Source organism: Bos indicus x Bos taurus, chromosome 4 (assembly GCF_003369695.1).
Source record: "Bos indicus x Bos taurus breed Angus x Brahman F1 hybrid chromosome 4, Bos_hybrid_MaternalHap_v2.0, whole genome shotgun sequence".
NCBI classification, from domain to species: domain Eukaryota; kingdom Metazoa; phylum Chordata; class Mammalia; order Artiodactyla; family Bovidae; genus Bos; species Bos indicus x Bos taurus.
Genome location: NC_040079.1, coordinates 73,163,097 through 73,186,355, shown reverse-complemented (window position 1 = coordinate 73,186,355; position 23,259 = coordinate 73,163,097). Strand labels below are relative to the sequence as shown.

Genomic DNA, 23,259 nt, shown 5'->3' with positions numbered 1-23,259 from the left:
GGAGGGAAAGTAAATCACGTCGTCAGCAGACACGGCAGCAATCAGCAGAACTAGCTGGAACCCAAGTCTTCCTATTCCTCATCCAGGGCCTTTCCTCTGCAGTATACCTGATATGTGTGGTAGCTCTAAAAATATGTTCACAAATTATTTAATACAACTCTCCTCAAAGAGCAGAACCTAAGGCTCTCCTCAGTAACTCACCTTTTTTTCTGATAGCTTTTATTTTATTTTTAACTGTGTTCCAATTTCAACTGTCTCACTTCTAACAAATAAAATGTGGCAGAAGTGACATGTGTGAGACTTCCAAGGGTAGGTGTGAGACTTGCCAGAGTAGGTCATAAAGAGCACTGTAGGGCCCTCCTTGTTCTCTCTACTCCTCACTCTGGATGCAGCCAGCTGACATGATGCGAGGACACTCAAGGAGAGGTCCACATGGCAAAGAAGCAAGGCCTCCTGCCAACAGCCATCGCAAGCCAGATTGGAAGCGGCTGCTCCAGCCCCAGCCAGGCCTTCAAATGACTGAAACCTGAGCCAGAACCACCCAGCTATGCTGCTTCTGAATTCCTAATCCTCAGAAACTACGAGGCAATAAATGTTTGTTGTATTAAGACACCATGGTTTGCTGGGGTTTTTTTTTTCTGGCTCTAAGCTTAACAGACAAACAAAAAACTCTAAGATATTTAATGTGTACATCTTGGTAATTAAGACAATTTGTTACACAGTAATAAATAAAACAAAGAGGAAGGAAAACAAGTCTCTCAACAAAGTGTGACTAACACTTTGCTATCAAAACTACCGGTGAAAACTCAACTATACTTCAATTAAAAAAAACAATTAACAGTAAAGAGTGTAGGCTCTGCAGGTCACCTGTCAAAAGAAGCTTTGTGACCTGGACTAAGAGCAATTTCTCAGGCTCACTTGGCCATCTGTAACATGATACATAATCATTTTTTAAATTATTTTTAAAACACTCCATTTTACAATAATATTTCCATTACCTTACCTCTTAGAGTCAACTATGATTAAATCAAAAAATGGGTCCAGCACTTGCCATGGTACCCAAAACACAGTGAAAGTTCAGTAAATATGCACTGTTACTAATCTTATTTCTTTTATCTGCCCTTTACTAGCAGCTTTCTCTAGATTTTTTAAAAAGTTACCAATTCTCAGCAGGGAACACCTCCATTACTCTCCTAAGTTGTCCAACAGCCTGTTTCACTGGTCTTCATTTACTTCATTTACTTCACTCACTCCCGGGCTGTACCTAAAGCTCACGTAAAACTGTCCCTTCCTTTGGCTTCCAGAGAAGGAACTAATAATAACAGGGTCCTCTTCTGGTCTCTGCTACTGCTGCTGCTCCTCTGCCTGCCCCTTCCAAATGTAGGTTATCCTCAAAGCTCTCTCCTATTCATTCTCATCGCCTCAATGGTGACCCTGTTGCAAATGCTCCAAAACCTACTGCAGCTCTCCCTCCCATTTGAGTCAGGATCCCAGTTTCCCCAGCTTAACAGCTCCACGTGAATGTGAATGTCTCACAAATACTTCAAATTCAACAAAACCTGAATTTTTTGCATTTCCCGTTATTCCTTATACTTTTTTTCCCTTCTTCCCATCTCCAGTCCTGCTCTATTTATTAACAAACCAAACTCTATGAAGTCAGAGAAGATGTCCAAAGTCTTATTAAAATCTTACCCCTTCTGCTTTCAATAAATGTATGAGACACTGTGCTGGGTGCCAGGGATACACTGCAAGCTGGCCACACTGCCCCCGCCCAAGAACTTATAATCTAGCATGCTTCCTATTAACTGCCAAGTCCCAGGGACTCCACCTGTGCAGACTCTCATATCCATCCCCTTTCCATTTCTACCACAACCACCCTCCTCTCGCACCTAGACCATGGCGACAACCTGCTGAAGTTTCTCTCTTCACTTTTTGCTCCCACCTCAACCCATCCTTTACATAAGGTGCCCATTATCTTTCTCAAGCATGTGTTCGTGCTATTCAGCTTCCCAAAAATCTTCAATGGTTCCCACTGCTTACAGCAAGTCAGAATTCCCTCACATTACCTTGATAGCACTTCATGATTTTTCCCACTGGGAACCACCTGCACCCCGCTGTATATTTAGGGCCCCTCATTCTCTCCCTAACACATCTGTTTACACCAGCAATCCTCTCAGAACGTCACGGCCTTTATTATGAAGATCCCCTCGTGCAGTCATCCGAACTAAACGGCCCTTCCCTTATTTTACGTGCACAAGGCCTGCATCTCGATTCGCCACTAACCCCTCCACCTTCTGCCACTGTTGGTTGTTCACTTGCCTGTCTCTTTGGGTAGGTCACAAATCCCAGGCTGCCACTAATTTACTTGGCAATCTTATAAGTCATTGCATTATCCAAGGTTTAATTTTCTCATCAGTAAAATGAAAGGTTAGACTGACTAAGTGCTAAGCAACTCCCAATTTCAAAGTTCCATACAGATGAGCCTTGTCTTTGAAAAAGGCAGAACAGCACAACTGTACGCTTGGCCTTGGTAATCAGACCAGTGGTTCTGAATCCCAGCTCTACAACCTACCATCTCTCAACAACAGACCTGCTGCTTTCTGTGCCTCAGTACCTCATATGCAAAATGAGAATAATAAGTGTTATCTTTTAGAATTACTTCAGTTTTTCAATTTTGTTTAAATAGCCATATTAGACATAATTCACACCCATTTAAAATATGCAACTCAATGACTTTTGGTACAGAGCTGTACAACCATCACCATGATCAGTTTTAGAATATTTTCATCACCCCCAAAAGAAACGCATATCCATCAACAATCATTTCCCTTTTCCCATAGCCCTAGGCAAACACTCTATGGATTTGCCTATGCCTGGCATTTCATGTCAATGGAATATGTTTATGACTGTCTTCTTTCATTTAGCAAAATGTTGTCAAGGTAAATCTATGTTGTTGTAAGAGGACGTCAGTCATTTTATTACTAATTGATAAACTACTGTGTGGATATAATACTACATTTTGTTTATCAGCTGATGGACATTCAGTTCTATCCCTTGGTCATTAGAAATAATGTTGCTCTTTCAGTCTTAAGTAACAGAAAATGCAACTCAATCTGGCTTAAGCAAATAACTAAAAGCCCAGCAGGCAGTCCATGCTCCAGCACACGTTTAAACATCATCATCAGGACTGACTTTTTCTCCATTTCTTGGCTAGGCTCTGTTCTCTGCTCATTTTTGAGATCTGCCTGGTGACAAAATGGCTTCAGAACTCCATTTCACATTCTCTAACAGTCAAGCCAATAGGAGAAAGCAAAGCCCTGGAGTTAGCTCTGGATGGACAGTCTCACTGTGGCCCTAGACTGTACAACTGAAATAGGCTGTGATCTATCCTTGGGAAATGTGGAAAGGACCCAAAGTATGTGAATCAAAAACACATAAGAGATAAACCCCACACAAAACTGAGGCCTCTTTCTGGGAGGATAAATGGATTCTAAATAGCTGAAAAATTTTAAAGCCCAATTTTTAAAAATAAGGAAATTCTAAATACAAAAACCCAATCTAAGGTTGATAAAAATTAAACATAATAAATCATGTTCAGCCTGCTCTTCCATAATGCAGTGTTAAGACTGCAACTATATCAAACATAAGGAATGGGGCTTATTTTCAAAATTTTTTAAACTTCAGATTATAGAGTCAGAGGAATTTCTCTGGTCTTGTGGAAAACACGGGAGGCAAGGTATGGGAAAGGGAAGTCTCTGAGACCGGTAGTCTGCGAAGCATTTCCTATGCTAACAACAATACATACTGTGGTTCAGGCCTGACAGCCACCTTAATCCTTTATTAGCCAAAGTTCTCAACTCAGTTTATTAAGAATTCTTTTCGTGGGAAAACTTCACTTTGATTTCCTAATATAAGCTAACAGGAAACTAGAATTCCTTGAACAAGAAGTAATTTTTCAATCTTGCCCAAAATAATTTTATCTCATAAAACAAGAAATACTAAATGTTTATTACCCTCTTGGACTCAGCCTGTGTGTGTGTCAGTCGCTCAGTCATGTCTGACTCTGTGACCCAATGGACTAAAGCCCGCCAGGCTCCTCAGTCCATGAGAATTCTCCAGGCAGGAATACTGGAGTGGGGTTGCCATTCCCTTCTCTAGGGGATCTTCCTGACTCAAGGATCAAAGCCGAGTCTCCTACATTGCAGATTCCTTACCATCTGAACCACCAGAGAAGCCCCTAGACTCAGCCTAAACATAATTAAAAAATAAAAAATGAATTTTTAAAACCACTACCAGGATTACCCATTCCTTTTATCACATGTCTTAATCTCCCCCCCATTCCCTTAGTCTAGTTTCAAATTATAGACCTAGAGATCACCTGCTACAACCAATGATTTCTAGATCTAATGGTAATTTTGTTGCTCTAATTCACCTTGAGGACTTATCCTTAGACAACATATGTCCTATCCATAACTAGCAGGCATTATTAATGAGAAAAAAAATTAAGCTGGCCAAAATAACTAAAGACATGTTCATATTTAGATGCTTAATAAAATTTTATACTAATTCCACAGCTTTTCTTTTTGCCTATTATAAAAAACCCTAAAATACAACTGAAACACCATAAAATAACTAACAGCTGCTACTTACAGTTTATTATGTACTACAGATATAATTAAATTATTGATTCCTTACATTTATTCTCTGAGACATATTATCAGCTCTATTTTAAGAAGAAAACTATAAGACTTAGAAGAATTAAATAATTTATCTTACACCACTGAGGAAAGTGATGCCTTCAAAACTTGAACCCTAGTCACCTCCTTCTGACAGCAGGATCAGCCTCAGCAAAGAATATTCAAAGAGTAACCAGACTTCAGAAAAAGAGGAAACTATGACTCTTTTAAGCTAAGACAGGTTTTGCCTACACCAAGTATCAGGATTCAAACTTTAAGAGTAAAATTATACCCCCTAGGATCCTCTGAAAGGTAAACGTATCCTCGGGTGTCCCTTAACTTGATCGCAAAGACAGTGAAGGTAGTGGGCATCAGTGGAGTCAAGGGGAAGAGAACAGATCTGCTATTACTGTTAAACCTACAGGGTGCTGGCTGTCTATTACGTAGATAAAGGATACAGAAAGCCTTAGTGTTGTAGGAACTGAAAAATCAAGTTTCTAAAACTAAGACAGAAAACATAACTAACCCTTAAAAAATAGAAAACTATCTTACTGTATACTAAAATTTCTATCCCACTCCTACCATATATCCATATGATAAAACAGCTCACGTCCATGTCACATGCTAAGAGCAGTTTCCATTCAAAGGAAAAAAACTGTATTTTCACCTTTGTTTTTCTCACAGTAAAAGGAAGAATTTAAAAATAAGGTTCTTCAGTGTGGAGATTCCTTAAAAAACTGGAAATAGAACTGCCATATGACCCAGCAATCTCACTGCTGGGCATACACACCGAGGAAACCAGAACTGAAGGAGACATGTGTACCCCAATGTTCACTGCAGCACTATTTATAATAGCCAGGACATGGAAGCAACCTAGATGTCCCTCAGCAGACGAATGGATAAGAAACCTGTGGTACATATACACAATGAAGTATTATCAGCCATTAAAAAGAATCCATTTGAATCAGTTCTCATTCAAGGTGAGATGGATGAAACTGGAGCCTATTATACAGAGTGAAGTAAGCCAGAAAGAAAAACACCAATACCAGTATAGTAACACAAATATATGGAATTTAGAAAGATGGTAACGATGACCCTCTGTGTGAGACAGCAAAAGAGACACAGATGTAAAGAACAGTCTTTTGGACTCTGGGAGAAGGCGAGGGTGGGATGATTTGATAGGGTAGCACTGAAACGTGTATGTTACCATATGTGAAGCGGGTCGTCGGACCAGGTTCGATGCATGAGACAGGGTGTTCAGGGCTAGTGCAATGGGATGGGGAGGGAAGTGGGGGGGGGGGGGTTCTGGATGGGGAACACATGTGCGGCCATGGCTGATTCATGTCGATGTATGGCAAAAACCACTACAATATTGTAAAGTAATTAGCCTCCAATTAAAACAAATAAATTAAATTTTAAAAAAAGAAAGTTGGACACAGGCACATAGGAAGAACATCATGTGATGATGGAGGCAGAGGTTAGGTGATGCAGCCCCAAGCCAAGGAATGCCATGGAAGTCGGAAGAGGCAAGGAAGGACCCTCATCTAGAGACTTCAGAAGGAGCTCGGTCATGCTGAGACCTTGATCTCAACTTCCAGCATCTAGAACTGGAAAATAATAGATTTCTGGAGACTTCTCTGGTGGCCCAGTGGCTAAGACTGTGCACTCCCAATGCAAGGTGTCTGGGTTTGATCCCTGGTCAGGGAATTAGGTCCCACATGCAACTAAAGGTCCAGCACACCGAATGCTGCAACTGAAAGATCCTGCGTGCTATGACTGAGACCCAGTGCAACCAAGGTAATTAAATAAATAATAAATATATATTTTAAAAAATAAAAATAAGGTTCTTGCAACAATCTCTAGGGGCTAAAAACTTTACCTTCTGTGTTAGTCCCAAAAGATTTGCTTTCTGCAGACTATATGGTAATGTTGAAGGCCAGTGAATCAGAATCTAGCAGCCTAACCAGCACTAAACCGGCTCAGAAACTAAAGACAGGTGACCTTAACTAAGTACCTGCTTCTTCAGTCCCCCTCACTACTCCTTCACTGGAACTTCTGCACTGAAGGACAAAAGAAGAAATAAAGGACTGAAGAATTTTAAGCTCTTTTTCAAGAAGCTGCCTTGAAGAAGCACTATAGTATATGAGGGAAAGACCAAGAGATAGTTTTTCCACTTTACATATAATAGAGTTCTAGGTAAAAATTTTATTTTAAAAGCATTCTGCAGGAATTCCTTCGTGGTCCAGTGGTTAGAGTTTTGCATTTCCACTCTCAAAAGCATCGATTAAATCCCTGGCCAGGAAACTAAGATCCCACAAGCTGCATGGCATGGCTCTCAGCCCAAAAAACGTTCTCCTACTACAAAGACTGAAAAACACTTGTCCAGGTGCTCTCTAAAGTCCTGGCTATTTTGCTGCATTCTCAGATCCACAACCTAAGGCAATACATTTCAGTTGTGAAAAGAACACAGTCAATTTTACATCAGTGATACAATAACACTTATAGAAAGCCCCCTACATACATACATACAAGTTGCATTCCAAGAGCACGTTAAGTCCAAAGTTAGCCTTGGTGCGCAACCAACCCAATCAGCTACACAGTACTCAACTGTAAGAGGTTTATAACATTCTCAACACAAATAATATTAATACACAAAAAATAAATGAACAACAAAAAAACATTTTTAATCTTGGAAAGTACAGTAGTACACTACAACAGCTGGCATACAGGGGCTGGCTGGCATCAAGTGAACAGGCAAGAAGAGTAACTGGAGGAGGGAGAGGAGGTGGGAGATGGTGGAGCTGAAGGACCGTCAGCAATAGAAGACCAACAGCAAGCTGCAATTTCACTCACATCTGACACTGATGGCACACACGTTCGCATCTTTGAAAGTTCACAACTTGAACGTTTGTATGTAGGAGACTTACTGTACATCCTATTTTAGAATAAAACACATCATGCAACCCATCTCCCGAAAAAAAACTTTCACTGGCATACTCTAGACGTAAAAATAACCGAAGACTCCCTGTGTAACCGGTGGGAACAGCTGACTGACAGCAAAACAGTGGCAGCAAGCTCTGTTCCTTGTGCCAGAAGCAACAGCAGCACCTGGTGAGCAAAGGAAGCCCCAGCCACGGGAGGCCCAAGAGTCAGGTGTACTTCTCAGTGTACTGTCCTTCTTGTCCCTCCCGTATCTCAAACTTCTGCTTCCTGGAGTTGGAATCTGTCTTTACTCCTTCACCCACCCTGCCTAGTCTGTGCCCACAGCTGTCTAGGGGCACATCCACTACACTGAGGTACTACAGGGGACACGGCACCCACACTCTATGCTCTTGTGGGACACACAGCCAAGTTTAAAGCAATCAACAATCTCATACAGATAGTCCCTCTTGTCCCTATCCTTTTAGGATCTACATTCTAAGACCCTAACTTGAGAATTATAAAGCTTAAAAATATTTACATTAAGAATATATCCAAAAAATAGCTGGAAAACACACACTCTGGAATTGATAGGTCAATTAATTTTGAACTGAATTCAAGTATCAGGAACAAAACTACATTTTGTAGGATTTATCCAGTAAGGCTAAGGACTCGGCATAAAGTATCATATAAGCCCAAGTATAAACCATGGTCTTTTCACAAAAATTATCCCTCAAAAAAAGAGGTAGTTGCCTTAGATTCTAGTCCTTATAAAGTCTTTAAAGAGAGAGACTGCTCTCAAGTATCTTATTTTTAACATAATAAGGCAAAAAAAAAAAAGAATCTTCCAGAGGAAACGAACAATCAGGATTATAGGAATGCTAGGTTTGATGGCAGAGGGTGACATAATGATCATTCCTAGAGAAGCCTGACTCAGATGAGTCTTGGTCAGACCGAGAAGAGAGGGAAGGGACAAAACACACTTTACTGATGACCAACTGGGGAACTGTCTGAAATCACTTTAATCAATACTAATTTGGGAGACTTAGAGACATCAACCCAATAAAATCAATTTAAAAACAGGCAAATAATTCCAACATATTTTTGGAATTATAAAAATCCTTCAAGCTAGGCTTCAGCAGTACACGAACTGAGAACTCCTAGATGTATGAGCTGGATTTGGAAAGGCAGAGGAACCAGAGATCAAATTGCCAACATCCTTTGGATCACAGAAAAAGCAAGGGAATTCCAGAAAAATACCTACTTCTGCTTCATTGACTACACTAAAGCCTTTGACCTTGTGGATCACTACAAACTGTGGGAAATTCTTAAAGAGTTAGGAATACCAGACCATCTTACCTACCTCCTGAGAAAACTGTATGCAGGTCAAGAATTAACAGAAACAGACATGGAACTGGTTCAAAATTGAGAAAGGAGTAGGTCAAGGCAGTATACTGTCACCCTGCTTATTTAATTTCTTTGCAGAGTAGTACATCATGCAAAATGTCAGGCTAGATGAAGCACAAGCTGGAATCAAGATTGCTGGGAGAAATATCAACAAACTCAGATGTGCTGATAATACCACTCTAATGGCAGAAAGTGAGTGAGGTAGGAACTAAAGAGCCTCTTATGAGGGTGAAAGAGGAGACTGGAAAAGTTGGCTTAAAACTCAACATTCAAAAAACTAAGATCATGGCATCTGGTCCATGGCAAATAGATGGGGGGAAAAAAACGCCAAGAGTGACAGACTTTATTTTCTTGGGCTCCAAAATCACTGCAGTGACTGCAGCCATGAAATTAAAACATGCTTGCTCCATGGAAGAAACGCTATGACAAACCTAGACAGCATATTAAAAAGCAGAGATATCACTTTGCTGACAAAGTCCATATAATCAAAGCTGTTATTTTTACAGTAGTCATGTACAGATGTGAGAGCTGGACCATAAAGAAGACTGAGTGCCGAAAAACTGATGCTTTTGAACTGTGGTGCTAGAGAAGACTACCGTGAGTCCCTTGGACAGCAAAGAGATCAAACCAGTCAAACCTAAAGGAAATCTACCCTGAATATTCATTGGAAGGACTGATGGTGAAGCTGAAGCTCCAATACTCTGGCCACCTGATGCAAAGAGCCAACTCACTGGAAAAGACTTTGATGCTGGGAAAGATTGAGGGCATCAGAAGAAAAGAGTAACAGAGGATGAAATGGTTGGAAGGCAACACCAATTCAATGGACATGAGTTTGAGCAAACTCTGGGAGATAGGGAGGGATAGGGAAGCCTGGTCCTGTGCTGCAGTCCATGGGGTGGCAAAGAGTCGGACATGACTTTGCCATACACAAATCTTTTTAAGAATTTTTTGGAAAAGTAAGTCAATCGTTAAATGGTAACAAATGCAATTCCAAACAATAAATGAAGGAAAAACAAAAAGCCTCAGAGTTTTGCAAAAAGTTCGTTACACTTGGATAAAATATCCAGTGATAGTATCATCTATGGATTCAAGGATGATACATCTCAGTTTGGACTGACATAAATACCACGTGCTCTCTCTGTACTACCTTTCACAGCTTTTCTATAAATTTTAATTGTTCTAGGAAATAAAGTTTTTAAAGAAATCAGATTTGTGAGGCAAGGGATGGGGAGAGAGTGAATTGGAAGATGTCAAAGGTACCAACTTCCAGTTATAAGATAAATAAGTACAGAGAAGTAATGTACAACATGACGACTAGTTAATCATGTGCACGCGTGACTGTATGGCATACAGCAAAGCTGTGGAGAGCGATCCTAAGAGCTCTCATCACAAAGAGAATATTTTTCCTTTCTCTCTAAAGAGAATTTTTTTTTCTTTCTCTTTATTTTATCTATATGACATGATGGAAGTTAACTAAATCTACTGTGGTAATCATTTACTCAATTATGTATATCAAACTGTTCTGCTGTACACCTTAGAGTTACACAAAAATTTATGTCAATTATTTCTCAATAAAACTAGGGGGAAAGTTTTTAAAAATATGTATCATGTGTTCTGGAAAAAACTGATTCAAAAAGCACTTTTCAAAAATTTTTTTTAAAAATTTATTTTTATAAACAGAAAAATAAAGACAGTAGTGAATCTCCATAACCAAGTACTCAGCTTCTGCAGTTTCACAATTTTGATAACTTTTTCCAGCTTTACTGAGGTACATAACTGATCAAATTGTATATATTCAAAGTGTACAACATAATTCAACATACATATCTTTGTGAAATGATTACCACCATCAAGTTAATTAACACAGCCATCACTACATATATTTCCATTTTTTGTGTGGTGAGTGAAAAACCATTTCTAATGATAAGTCACTGATGTTACAAATGTGAAATGTCTGAATAAAACTACTTCATGAAACATGAGGTACTTCTAAACTAATGTACTGGGGAAGATGTTTCAGAAAAATCCAAATGAACTTTTTGGCCAACCCAATATAATGTGTGAATTTAAATGTATTTGTAATTAAGAGATTAAATATCATAAGTGAACATTTAACTACTCCATCTATATCTATAAAATTTTTATTTCCAAGTTGTATAAAATTTAAAATTTCTCATTGGGGAATTAGGGGACTTATAACCAAAGCTGTCTTATAGTCAGGTACATGAAGAATCTTGTAATACAAACAATCTGAAATGTTCCCTAGGAGACATACACAACAAAATTGAGCACCCACACCAAAACAAAGGAAAGAAAGAAAAAAAATGGCTAATAGCTATCCACACAAACCAGGAGTCTAGATTAGGCTGTGCTACCTTTATCCTTGGCTAACAGTGCTCCTGGAATCAAGGCAGGGTACAAGCTTAAAAACCTGGCAACTCCAGGTAATGACTTAAAAAAAAAGAGAGAGAATATAAGATTTGGTAATAAAAATCTAGGGGTCTATTAGACCTTTGATACAAACAGAGCTAGAAAAAAATTTCTTAATCCTTAGTCATCAACACAAAAAATACTTTATCTACCTGGGCCAGACGATGAGAAAATGATAGGTAAGAAAGGAAGAGAAGGAAGGAGGGAGAGATGGAGGCAGGAGGAAGAAATACTCACCTCTGAAATATAAAGGCCATCAATGATGAACTAAATTAACAAATGTAATGAACTCTTCTCAAATCTCGGTTTCCTTAAACTTCCTTCTCCCATTTATTTATCCTCTTTAAACTGATCTTTAGCTTCCTTTGTCTTATTTTGTCCAGTGGCATTCTCCAAGTTTCAGGCTCCAGCCCTCTTCTCTCCGTTCCCTTCTCTTCAGTAAGCTGATCTTGTTGTCCCAACTGTCCTCAAAGGTATATTCTAAGTCCCAGCTTCCCACCCGTATACCAACTCCCCATGATGCACTTCCCCTTGGATAGATGTCACTTCAAATACAGTGTGCCAAAAACGAAATCTCTTGCCCATCTCCAGACAACTCCCAACCTTCTTAATCCTCATTAGGTATAACATCTTCAGTCAAATTTTGTCATTATTCTTTTATTGCTTTCCTCTTCACATCCTATAATTAGCTAGTTCCAGCCCTGGTGACTCTTAAGAATGTTCCAAAATTAAGAGTCTTAAAAAGGTTCACTATCTTTCAGTTAATATTTCCATTTCTAAGATTCCATATAATCTAAGAAAATCTGAAATGCAAAGATGTTCACTGAAATATTATAATGCCTGACAGTAAACATTTTCTAGCAACAAATATTCAAACAAATTAAGCAGTTAAGTACTGTCATTAATAATTGATCATGAGAAAATATTAAGAATATTAAAAACATTAATGACAAAACAGCAGTGACAGGATACAAAATCATATATGAGATAATTAACACAAAAAAGAAACAAGGATTAAAAGAAAACTAGAAAGAAAAATACCAAAATATTAACAATTTTTCATGTGTGAGTATCCTGCTAAATGGTGACAACATGAGTCATTTTTGTCTTCTTTTTCTTCTTTTTTTTTGGCTCTGCCATAAGGGATCTTAGTTCCCCAACCAGGGATGGAACCCAGGCCCTGGTAGTGAACTCAGTATTATTTTAAACTAAACAGCAAAAATAAACTGGAGGAGGAACTTAGAAATATAATCTTAATAATATGCAAGAACAGCCAAAAAAATTCTGAAACCAAGAATGACAAAGTGTATATGGGATATGTGGGAGAGCCCTTGCCCTACAAAAGCCTAAAAAGTACTCAGAACTACAGTAATTAGAACAATAGGGAACTAAAGCAGGAACAGAGAAGTCAACACCTTAATACTCATATATGGAGAGCTGCAAAAGAGTTGGGATGACGAGACAAATCATTTTGAAAAACCCTACAAAAGCCTAAAAAGTACTCAGAACTACAGTAATTAGAACAATAGGGAACTAAAGCAGGAACAGAGAAGTCAACACCTTAATACTCATATATGGAGAGCTGCAAAAGAGTTGGGATGACGAGACAAATCATTTTGAAAAAAAAGACACCGATAACCAAATCCTAATAACTGCAGCCAAACTTTACTGAACATTTACCACGAGTACACAACCTTAGGGCCAGAGGTCTTCTCTATTCGGATTTTCCAAAGACAATATGGCATGGTGCCTGTATCATGCACCACGTAAGATTCCAACAGAGTCTAGGAGTATGCTTTTATTTATTTATTTTTTAAGGAGCATGCTTTTAAAATAGGCAGCTTACAGCCTTCCTCTTCTCAGAGGAAGAAGATAGCCTCCTTCTGTACAAAACAGACCTGTGCTCTAATCCCATCCCCTCCTGTCAACTCAAGGCTTCTGCTCCAAATACCTCATTAGTATTTTCTACTAGCTCCTAGTCATTTGCTTACATTTGGCAGGGGGGAAAAAAACACTTCTCAAGGACCACTTTCTCTTTACCTTTTCTCCTCGACACAAAGAAAGCTTATTTAACTAGTAATCTTTAAAAAGAAAAAAAAAAAAGATTACCCTGTCATCTCATTCACTCATGGGGCTACAGGTCACTGTGTCCAAACGCACTGTGCTGAGACTGCTCCAGCTGTGGGCTCTAACAATTTCCTACTTGCCAAAGTCAAAAGGCCAACACTAGGGTTCATCTCACTTGAATTTTTTTTGCCCCTCGCAGATTGTGCTCTACTGACCACTCCCTTCTTGAAATGTCCTTGGTAACTGAATCAGCTTTCTCCTGGCTCTCCTATCCTTCTGCCTCCTCCTTTACCCTACCTATGGCTTTCTTTTCTACACATTCAACACCTTCAGCCAGCTGCCACCAACAACTCCAGTTACCATTTCTAACCGGAGCTCTCCCAGTGCTCTAGCAGTCAACACTGACCAATACCTCTAACTGGAAGTGAACCAGACACCTCTAACTGCCTAACAAAAGCCATCATTAGCTTTTTCCAAAACTGCTGCACGTTCTCTATCTTGAGGAATGGCAATATCATCCACAAATTAGCTAATTCAGAAACCTGGGGTTCATTCCAGTCTCCTCTCACTCTCCTCTGACATTAGACATTAAATCCAGTGAATTCTACTCCCTGAATACCTACCAGTCTCCTGAAGCCTCCTGCAATGGCCCCCTAATGGATCTCTTGCCTCTAAGCCATTCTCCACACAGCAGCTAGAGTAGAACACAGCTTTCTAGAACATCTCAATCTGCACCGTCAGCAATGAACCCCACTCAGCACTCACCACACCTGCACCCCAGTCTTACCTCCCTGCTTGGTATTTCAGGAATTCAAGCATGCCACTTACACCCCGACATGTTAACATCAACTGCAACGAAGCTTCTGCTTGGAAGACCCTCACTCTGCCCCCTCCTATTTACTTGGCAAATTTCTATTGGCTCTTCAAGATCCAGTTTAATACAACTCTCTGTAAATCTACTAAAAACTACTGAACTGTACACTTTAAGCAGATGAACTATATGGTATGTAAATCTGATCTCAACAAAATTCATAATTTTCTGTAAGAAATAAGGCTTACATTCCATTTTTTTTAAATGGGCAAAAGACCAAACAGGCACTTCACAAAACAGAAAATTCAAATGACCAATAAACATACAAAAAGATGTTCAAAAGCATCACTCAGGCAAATACAAGTTAAAACCTCAATGAGACATCAGTACACACCCAGAATAGCTAAAATTAAAAAGGACACGATCAAATATTACAAAGACGTGGAACAACTGAAACTGCATACATTGTGGGTGGGAATGTAATGCAGTTCAATCAGAACTATTTCATGAAGTTGGGGAAAATATCTTTGCAAGTACTACTAAGCATACACCTCTTCTATAACCTAGCAATCCCACTGCTAGAACATATCCCCAAGAGAAACAACTGCCAACGTCCACAAAGGGACGTGTACAAGAATACTTGTAGCTGCTTTATTAATAATGACTACAAACTGAAGGAAAAAAAATTATGGTGGTATATTCATTCAATGGAATATCAGAAAGTAGTAACAACAGACTAAGGGTACAACTGGTACTTGCAACAATACAGACAAATCCCACAGATACAATGTTGCATGAAAGCAGCTAGAACCTGAAGTATATACCATATATTCCACTTATAAGAAGTTCAAGAACAGGCAAAACTAACCAATAATGACACATACCAACGAAGTGGTTACCTCTGGGCAGCAGGGTATAAACTGGGGAGAGGTCTGAGGAACCATATAGTGGGCTCGATCCCTGGATCTTGAAGATCCCCTGGAGTAGGAAATGGAACCCACTTCTATATTCTTGCCTGGAAAATTCCAAGGACAGAGAAGTCTGGCAGGCTACACAGGGTGTTACAAAGAGTCAGACACCACTGCAAGACTGAGCACACACAGAGTACTGGAAGGGTCTGCATTCTGATCTGAGTGCTGGTGACAAAGATATAAATGAATGTAAAAATCATCAAGCTATACACTGAAGATTAGAGCTCTTTACTACATTTCTATACACACATGAATGTATATATGCTATAGCTCAATTTTGAAAAAACAAAAATATGCATAAGCAAACTATAATCAACTGTACTGCATTATATACTTGAAAGTCAAGAGCAAAGAGCTTAAATGTTATCACCACAGAAGAAAAAAGTAATTATATGAGAGCATGGAGGAGGTATTAACTAATCTTAACGTGGTAATCATTTCACAGAGGTTTCCCTGGTGGCTCAGCAGAAAAGAATCTGCCTGCCAATGAAGGAAACAAGGGTTCAATCTCTGGGTCGGGAAGATTCCCTGGAGAAGGAAATGGCAACCCACTGCAATATTCTTGCCTGAGAAATCCCATGGACAGAGGAGTCTGGCAGGCTACAGGCCATAGAGTCACCAAGAGTCGGATATAGGACTTAGCAACTAAACAACAACAAATCATTTCACAATATATACATACACCAAATCATGTTGTACACCTTAAACTTACATACATTATATGGCAATGATATCTTAATAATAATAAAGCTGGAAAAAATATGCACAGATAAAAGGATAATGCATCAAATATACACATATAATTCAATTATTTAAAGACAAAAATATGGACATATAAAAAGATAACACACCAAAATAACTGGTGGAACTACAATGGATGTCTATTTCTTTAAACTGTTTTATACCATTTTTTTCCTTTTTAGCCACACCACACAGTTTGCAGGATCAAGTTCCTGACTAGGGATCGAACCTGTGCCCCCTGCATGGAAGCTCCAAGTCCTAGCCGCAGGATCGCCAGGGAATTCCCTGAATTTTCTACCATGACCATATTATTTTATCATTTAAAATTAAGCTATTCATTAAAATAACAATAAAGTTAAAATCCAACAAGGTCTCTTCCTAACAATCAAAGTCCCTTAACAATCAAAGCACCACTGTACTTAAATCTTACAGCACTCATCACACCATTCTGCAATGGTCTGTTGCCCAGGTAATCTCCCCTACTTGCCAGTTAGCATAGGGATTTATCTTATTCTTTCCAACACACTGGCAAGCACTAGGTATCTGCAGCACTAGGTATCTGCTTCATATATATTTGTTGTATTGAACAGCTTTGTTGGTATATAAAAATAATTGTTAAATACACAACAGTATAATAAAGTTAAGAAGTCAAAAATAAGTGATTTCCTTCCATAGGAGGAATTTCAAAGTCATAGGCTTGTGAGCTTGAGTTTATACCACAGGGTACACTTGAGGCTTACCTAGTAAGATATAAACTTGTATGACAGCGTTCCTAAATTGCCTCACCTGAGATTTACTGACCCAATGCCACCAGTCCCATGCCTACCATTTTCTGTGGCAGTCAGAACTCATACATACTGTAAGAATATAGATAACCAACCAGCTCCACCAGCCAATAGAAAGTTAAGAGCCCAAAGGATACAGAATCCCATCACCAATACCATATACACAGATCACAAATATCAGGAAGAGGAGAAGAGAGAGAGAGAGAGAGACAGAGAGAGAGACAGAGACAGACAGACACCAAGAGACCAAGTTGCTAACTTGCTAGAAAGTCAAAATGCAAAGTAAGTCCTCCAGCAATCATATTCTTGGGTACCCTGCCACTACTGCTGCTGCTAAGTTGCTTCAGTCGTGTCCGACTTTGTCAACCCCATAGACAGCAGCCCACCAGGCTCCCCCGTCCCTGGGATTCTCCAGGCAAGAACACTGGAGTGGGTTGCCATTTCCTTCTCCATTGGATGAAAGTGAAAAGTGAAAGTGAAGTCGCTCAGTCATGTCCGACTCCTAGCAACCCCATGGACTGCAGCCTACCAGGCCCCTCCGTCCATGGGATTTTCCAGGCAAGAGTACTGGAGTGGGGTGCCATTGCCTTCTGTACCCTACGTAAGTGGAAAAAACATGTTTACATTACCAACCTGTACAGGAATGTTTAGCAGATTTATAAACTATCCATGTGTCCTTCAACAGATGAATGAATAATGGATAAACAAGCTGTGGTACAGTCATACAGTGAAATGCTACTCAGCAAGAGCAACAGAAAGAAGTTACCAATATACCAGCAACAAAGATGAGACAAAAGGGCACTATGCTGTCTGAGAAAAGTGAATCTCAAAAGGTTACATACTCAGATTTCCTGGTGGTCCAGTGATTAAGACTCTATGTTTCCAATGCAAGGACACAGGTTCAATCTCTGGTTAGCAAACTAAGATCCCATATGCCCCACAGTGCAGCCAAAATACATGCTGCTGCTGCTGCTAAGTCGCTTCAGTCGTGTCCGACCCTCTTCGACCCCACAGACAGCAGCCCACCAGGCTCCCCCATCCCTGGGATTCTCCAGGCAAGAACACTGGAGTGGGTTGCCATTTCCTTCTCCAATGCATGAAAGTGAAAAGTGAAAGGGAAGTCACTTAGTCATGTCTGACTCTTTGCGACCCCATGGACTGCAGCCCACCAGGCTGCTCCATCCATGGGATTTTCCAGGCAAGAGTACTGGAGTGGGGTGCCATTGCCTTCTCCATTAACTTAAAAAATAGTAATAATTTTTTAAGTTGTAGATTATATGATTCCATTTATACAATTTTCTCAAAGTAGCAAAATTACAGTGATGAACAGACCAGTGCCTACGGGGGGGTAGGGCTAAAGAGAGAGTGTGATTACTAAAAAGTACAAGAGAAGTTACATTGTGATGATAAAACAGTTCTACATTCTAATCGTGGTGATGATTTCATGAGTGATAACACTTGACAGAACTGCACACATACACAGTGCATGTAAAAACCAGCAAAACCTTACCTGAGTTAACAGTACTGGGTCCAAGTCAATTTTCTGGTTTTGACAATGTTCTAGGTTATAGACTATATTACCACTGGGGAAAGATGGACAAAGCGAAGACTGGGAACTCTGTACTGTTTTTGCAACTTCCTGCAAATCATACTATTTCAAAATAAAAGTTTTAATTTAAAAAAATGTGTTAAAAAAATTTTAGCCAAAAAAGTTTAAAACACAAATGTTCAACCAAAACACAGTATAACAACACAATAAAATGCTACTTGGAAATAGAAAGGAATGAAACACCAATACATGCTATAACATAGATGAACCTTAGAAATATTATGCTAAGAGAAAGCAAGCAGACAGAAGATCATATATTGATGATTCTATTTATATGAAACATCCAGAATAGCTAAGCTTATAGAAACAGAAAACAAATTATTGACTGCTGTGGGCAAGGGAGAATGGGAAGCAACAACTACAGGGTTTCTTTTTTGAGGTGACATAAATGTTCTGGAATTAGATAACAGTTGCACAACTTTGTAAATATATTTTTAAAAAACAATTACATACTTGAAAAACTAAATTTTTAAAAAATAGAATTTTATGGTATGTGAATTATGTTTCAAGAAAAAGTTGCACATGAGGAAAAAAATTCTTTTACTCTTTAAATTAAAAAACTGTATACAGTTGCTCAGGCCCCAAAGCTAAAATCTATCACAAGACATGTGTTTTAGCCAATTCTTAAGGTTTGATTTGTGCTTGAATGACACTGTAGCTCTTCCCTGCTGCCTGTTACTCACAAAGCAGCACAATTAATAATCAGCAAACTAAAATCAGTGACAATCTGACAAGCTAACAATCTCAGTTGAAATATCTTAATCTCATTTCTCACAACTACAAATACTAGCATCCTAAAAAAGGAGCCTACAGGAAGTGGTTCAAGTCATAAAAACTCACAGAACTGAACTGAATTAAAATGAATGAAGTGGCACTTGTACATACAAGCAGATAATGATAGAAGTAGATCATATTGCATCAAGCCAGGCCTATATAGTCATAAAATTCAAGTGTGCCAGTCACTATACTAATACAGTTTAAAATTAGATCTATACTCCCTCTCCTGCTCTGGAAAACAAAGTAAAAACCAAAAACACTGGGCATCTGGAGACCCGAATTTTGGTTCAAACTAAGCTAACTGTGTGACCTTACTCTCTATCGGAGATGTCTGTAAAATGAGGAAAACCTCTGAGGCTACCAGTCTCCTGGAAGTCCCTCCACCATCACTTCTCCCCCCACACCACTTCAAGTCAAGCAAGGCACCAGAGTTCTCCCCTATTACCATGGAAGGCAAGCTCTCAGTGTGTAGTTCTTCTCGCCACCCATAATCCACTCTCCACATTAACAGCCAGTATACTTTTTAATAGGAATCAGATACTGCCACTCCTATCTGTGTGCCTATCAAGGGCCTACAAGGCCAGGCCCTACCCATTTCGACTCCTCCCAAATCACCATCCTCTCCAGTAGCACTCTAGCCACTCAGACCTTTGGGTTCCTCCAACATTCCTAGCCCATTCCTCCCCAGGGCCTTTGCCATACTCCCATCTTCTCTTTATTCTAAATTCTGTTCAAATGCCACCTCCTCAGAGAACTGAGTGTCAGCTCTGGTCTCCGTCTGCCTAGACTGAACTGAATAGCTGGACATGTTGCTTACTCATGCTATGCCTCTGCTTCATCTGTAAAGTGGTGATAACTACAGTGTCTGCCTCACAGGATGACTACCAGGGATAGATACATGAAAATGGAGCCGCAAATTGACTGGCACAGTTTTCAAATGTTATCTATCACTGTACTTAATGCACCCCATCTTCACTTTCTATCTTCACAGCATTATCCGGAATCATCTTGTCATCGGTTCTGAAGCCCCCGGAGAGAGAAATCTTCATAAACTTTGCTTTTCTTGCTCAAAGCTCCACCAATGTATTCTAGGAAAGTGGTACAAATACTTGTTGAATATATGAATAAAGCAATGATATCAAGGATTCCTTTAAAATAATACTGCCATGATTCAAAGAATTAAGTGAAAAATGACACTGCCTCAATCAAACAGATCTACATACACATACATCCATCTACACACCCTCACACAAAGAGCCATCCCCAAAACTAAGGGCACGCTTTTATCCAACTCCTTTTAACTTTTCTGAACAAAATGGCTATGTAGGAAGAAATGCTTAAATTTGAAAGTCGTGACCAAAACTCAAGAGCCAAAGCACTACAGTTCTCCTTACTTATGGGCTAAATTTCCATCATTTACCAAAGGAAACCTCAAATATAAGATTGATTGATAGCGTTAATTTTTAAAGTACCTAAATCTATCAAATATCCACTGCGATTTAAAATCTTAAGAATTCAATTTTTACCCATCAATTTAAGCCCTTAATAAATATGTTTCCCTCATTCTAGTAGTAGGCTTGAGGGCGGGGTGCTTGTTTTTAAGAAAGGCTTTATTATATAGATAAACATTTTGTGACATCCTGAACATACATTCAAGTAAATATCATAATACATCACATTAGTAATGACTTACGCAGCTTTCATAGACGCCACCAATGGTTATGAAATTCGCTAGGCAGGCACCAAAGTGTATGAGAAGGGGAAAAGTCTAAGACGCTGCAGGCTAGTGCCCCAAAGAAAACAAACCAACGAGAAATGCTTCGTGATTTTATTTAAAGATGATCACGGACTATCCCTATAATACCAAATAAACCATAGAGTATTTCTTGCTCAAATGGAAGAGCGAAGCCACAAATCTAAGAGGAGGAGTAAAATTCTGAACGCTAGTAGATTTTTCAAAATTAGGGGGGTAAAGGAGACGCGGCGGCGCTCTGCGGTCTCGGAGCAGCTCTCCAGGAAAGGCTTCCCGGGCGCCGGCCGCTCCCACTCCGGTCCGCGGCCAAGCTGGAGGTGGCTGGCGGCTGGCACGTTTGAAATATCACCACCCTATTCATCTCCTCCCGGCACAATGAGGGGCTGGGCAGCCGCTTCGGGGACCGCCTGCGCACACGCCCACCCGCCCCGCGCAGCCCAAGACCCGGGCGCAGCCACGGCTCAGCGAAGTCACGCTCGGCCCGGGCAGAAAGTTTCGGGGGGGGGAATCCAAGCACCGAAACGCACAGGTCTCGGAGCTGAATTCGCGCCAGGAACACGCCCGAGGCAAACCACTTGACAACCAGCTCGGGTTTTCAGCAAAAAGGCAGAGAGGCGGGGGCCGAGGAGGAAGAGGAGCAACATGCATATACATACATACACACACTCACACATACACACACTCGGCTCCTCTTCCTCTAGCACCCCGGCGCCCAGGTGGGAGCAATGCCGCAGCCTCACGCCCGGACGCGGCGCCGGACGCCAGCGCCCCTTCCTGGAAGGCTCGCGACCCCCCGGCCAGCTAGGAGAGCAAGGGGAGGGTGCGCACGCCCCACGCCTCCTCGCCCGTCCGCCCCTGACGGCCGCGGCGACAGGAGGCCGGAGAGGCCTGGGGTCCGGGGATGCTCCGCCGGCCGGCCGCGGGCTTGCGTGCGCCCCTCCCCCGCCCTCCCGCCCCTCCCCCCGGGCCGCCCGCGGGGCGCGCAGGAGGCGAGCGCCTGCGTCCCGGGGGATCAGCCCGCCCGCCCGCCGGCTCCAGGAATCCGGGCAACTTTCCCCTGCTCGGTCGCAGGCAACCCCCGACAGGGCGGGGACGGGCGTCTGGGGACTAGCGCTATGTGGACTCACTTTTTCGGATGTTTCTCCCTTTTCGGCCTCCGCTTTCGGGCCTGAATGGCCAGCACTGAGGAAAGAAGACACACATTAACGGTCGGGCAGGCCGGCCTGTGGGGCCACGTGGCGGAGAGGAGGGGACGCCGTGGGCCACTCACCTTTCCGGGAACTCATCCCGACGCGGCGCCAGAGGGGCGGGGGGCTTCGCGGCGGCGGCGGCGCCGGCGGCAGCGACGCGGGAGCCAAGCCGAGCTGCAGCCTTCACTCGCTCCGCCGGCCGGGAGGAGGCGGGAACCGCGCCTGCGCCGCCGCCGCCGCCGCTCCCGCGGGGGGCCCAGAAAAACCCGCCCCCGGGCGGCCCCGCCCCCGCCCCCGCCCCCACTCGCCCGGTGGGGTCGAGACCCCCGTGCCGGTCTCGCCCGCGCACCCCGCACCCACGCGACTGGCCCACCTGTGTGGAAGTGACCCCACACACACGACCACCGCCACTCCCTCCCACGCCTCCCCCGCCCCAGCCCGCCGCCCGGGCCTCCGTCTTCTGCGCCCCCGCGGCTGGCCCAGGCCTCCTGCCTCTCCCGGGCACCCGGCCCGCGCGACCCTCCCCCTCCTACCACAGCCTCCCCTACCCACCCCGGCCGGTCGCGCCACACGTCTCTCCATGCGCTCTTCCCTGGCCGGCGCCTCCGCGAGTCTCACACCACCTTTCCTCACGCGGCCTCTTCTCCCCCTTTGCTCCTCTACATCCTTGCATCCCCATGAGCGCCACTTCCTCCTCTCCGGCGGGTGTGGAAAGGGCACAGGACCAAGAGCTGAGAAACCTGGGTCTTTCACTAGCTGTGTGACCTTGGAAAAGTCATTTTATTTCTCATCTTTACCTACCCCACAGGATTGCTTGAGTGCAAAGAAGAAGATGCAAACAGTAGGATTAAGTAGGATTAAGCTTTTGCACAGGAATTAAAAGTCCAGTTCAATAAATGCCAAGTGTATAACAATTTTAACACAAGCCACCAATGAGTTATTCCTTACTAAGAGGAAACTGACTCCTGAAGAGGTTAAAGAGTTTACCCAACAATGATTCAAACTTAGGCCTAGCTGACTCTAATCAACTTGATTGGGAACAAAATGTTTTTGAAAGATACTCATCCTGATCATTTACTCTGTCAACTGTATTCTTAACTCATCAGAGGAGCTAGTTGTATTT

The 23,259-nt window shown here is 41.6% G+C and overlaps 1 protein-coding gene across 8 annotated transcripts in view; it reads right to left on the bottom strand.

Annotated features, from left to right (window-relative positions):
* The window catches only part of SRPK2 (SRSF protein kinase 2), a 244,241-nt gene extending 221,411 nt beyond the window's left edge, over positions 1 to 22,830 (bottom strand). For 2 of the 8 annotated variants that reach the window (XM_027539709.1, XM_027539713.1), the window contains exons 1-2: positions 22,689 to 22,830; positions 22,074 to 22,128 (exon numbers count right to left, since the gene is read on the bottom strand). In XM_027539709.1, coding sequence (XP_027395510.1) covers positions 22,074 to 22,128; positions 22,689 to 22,815 — 182 coding nt within the window. In that variant the 5' untranslated portion in view covers positions 22,816 to 22,830. Of the gene's footprint in view, positions 1 to 22,073; positions 22,129 to 22,216; positions 22,336 to 22,688 lie in introns of those variants that run through there. The other 6 variants (XM_027539712.1, XM_027539710.1, XM_027539715.1 and 3 more) reach the window with 6 other exon arrangements.
* Between the last annotated feature and the right edge of the window lie 429 nt (positions 22,831 to 23,259).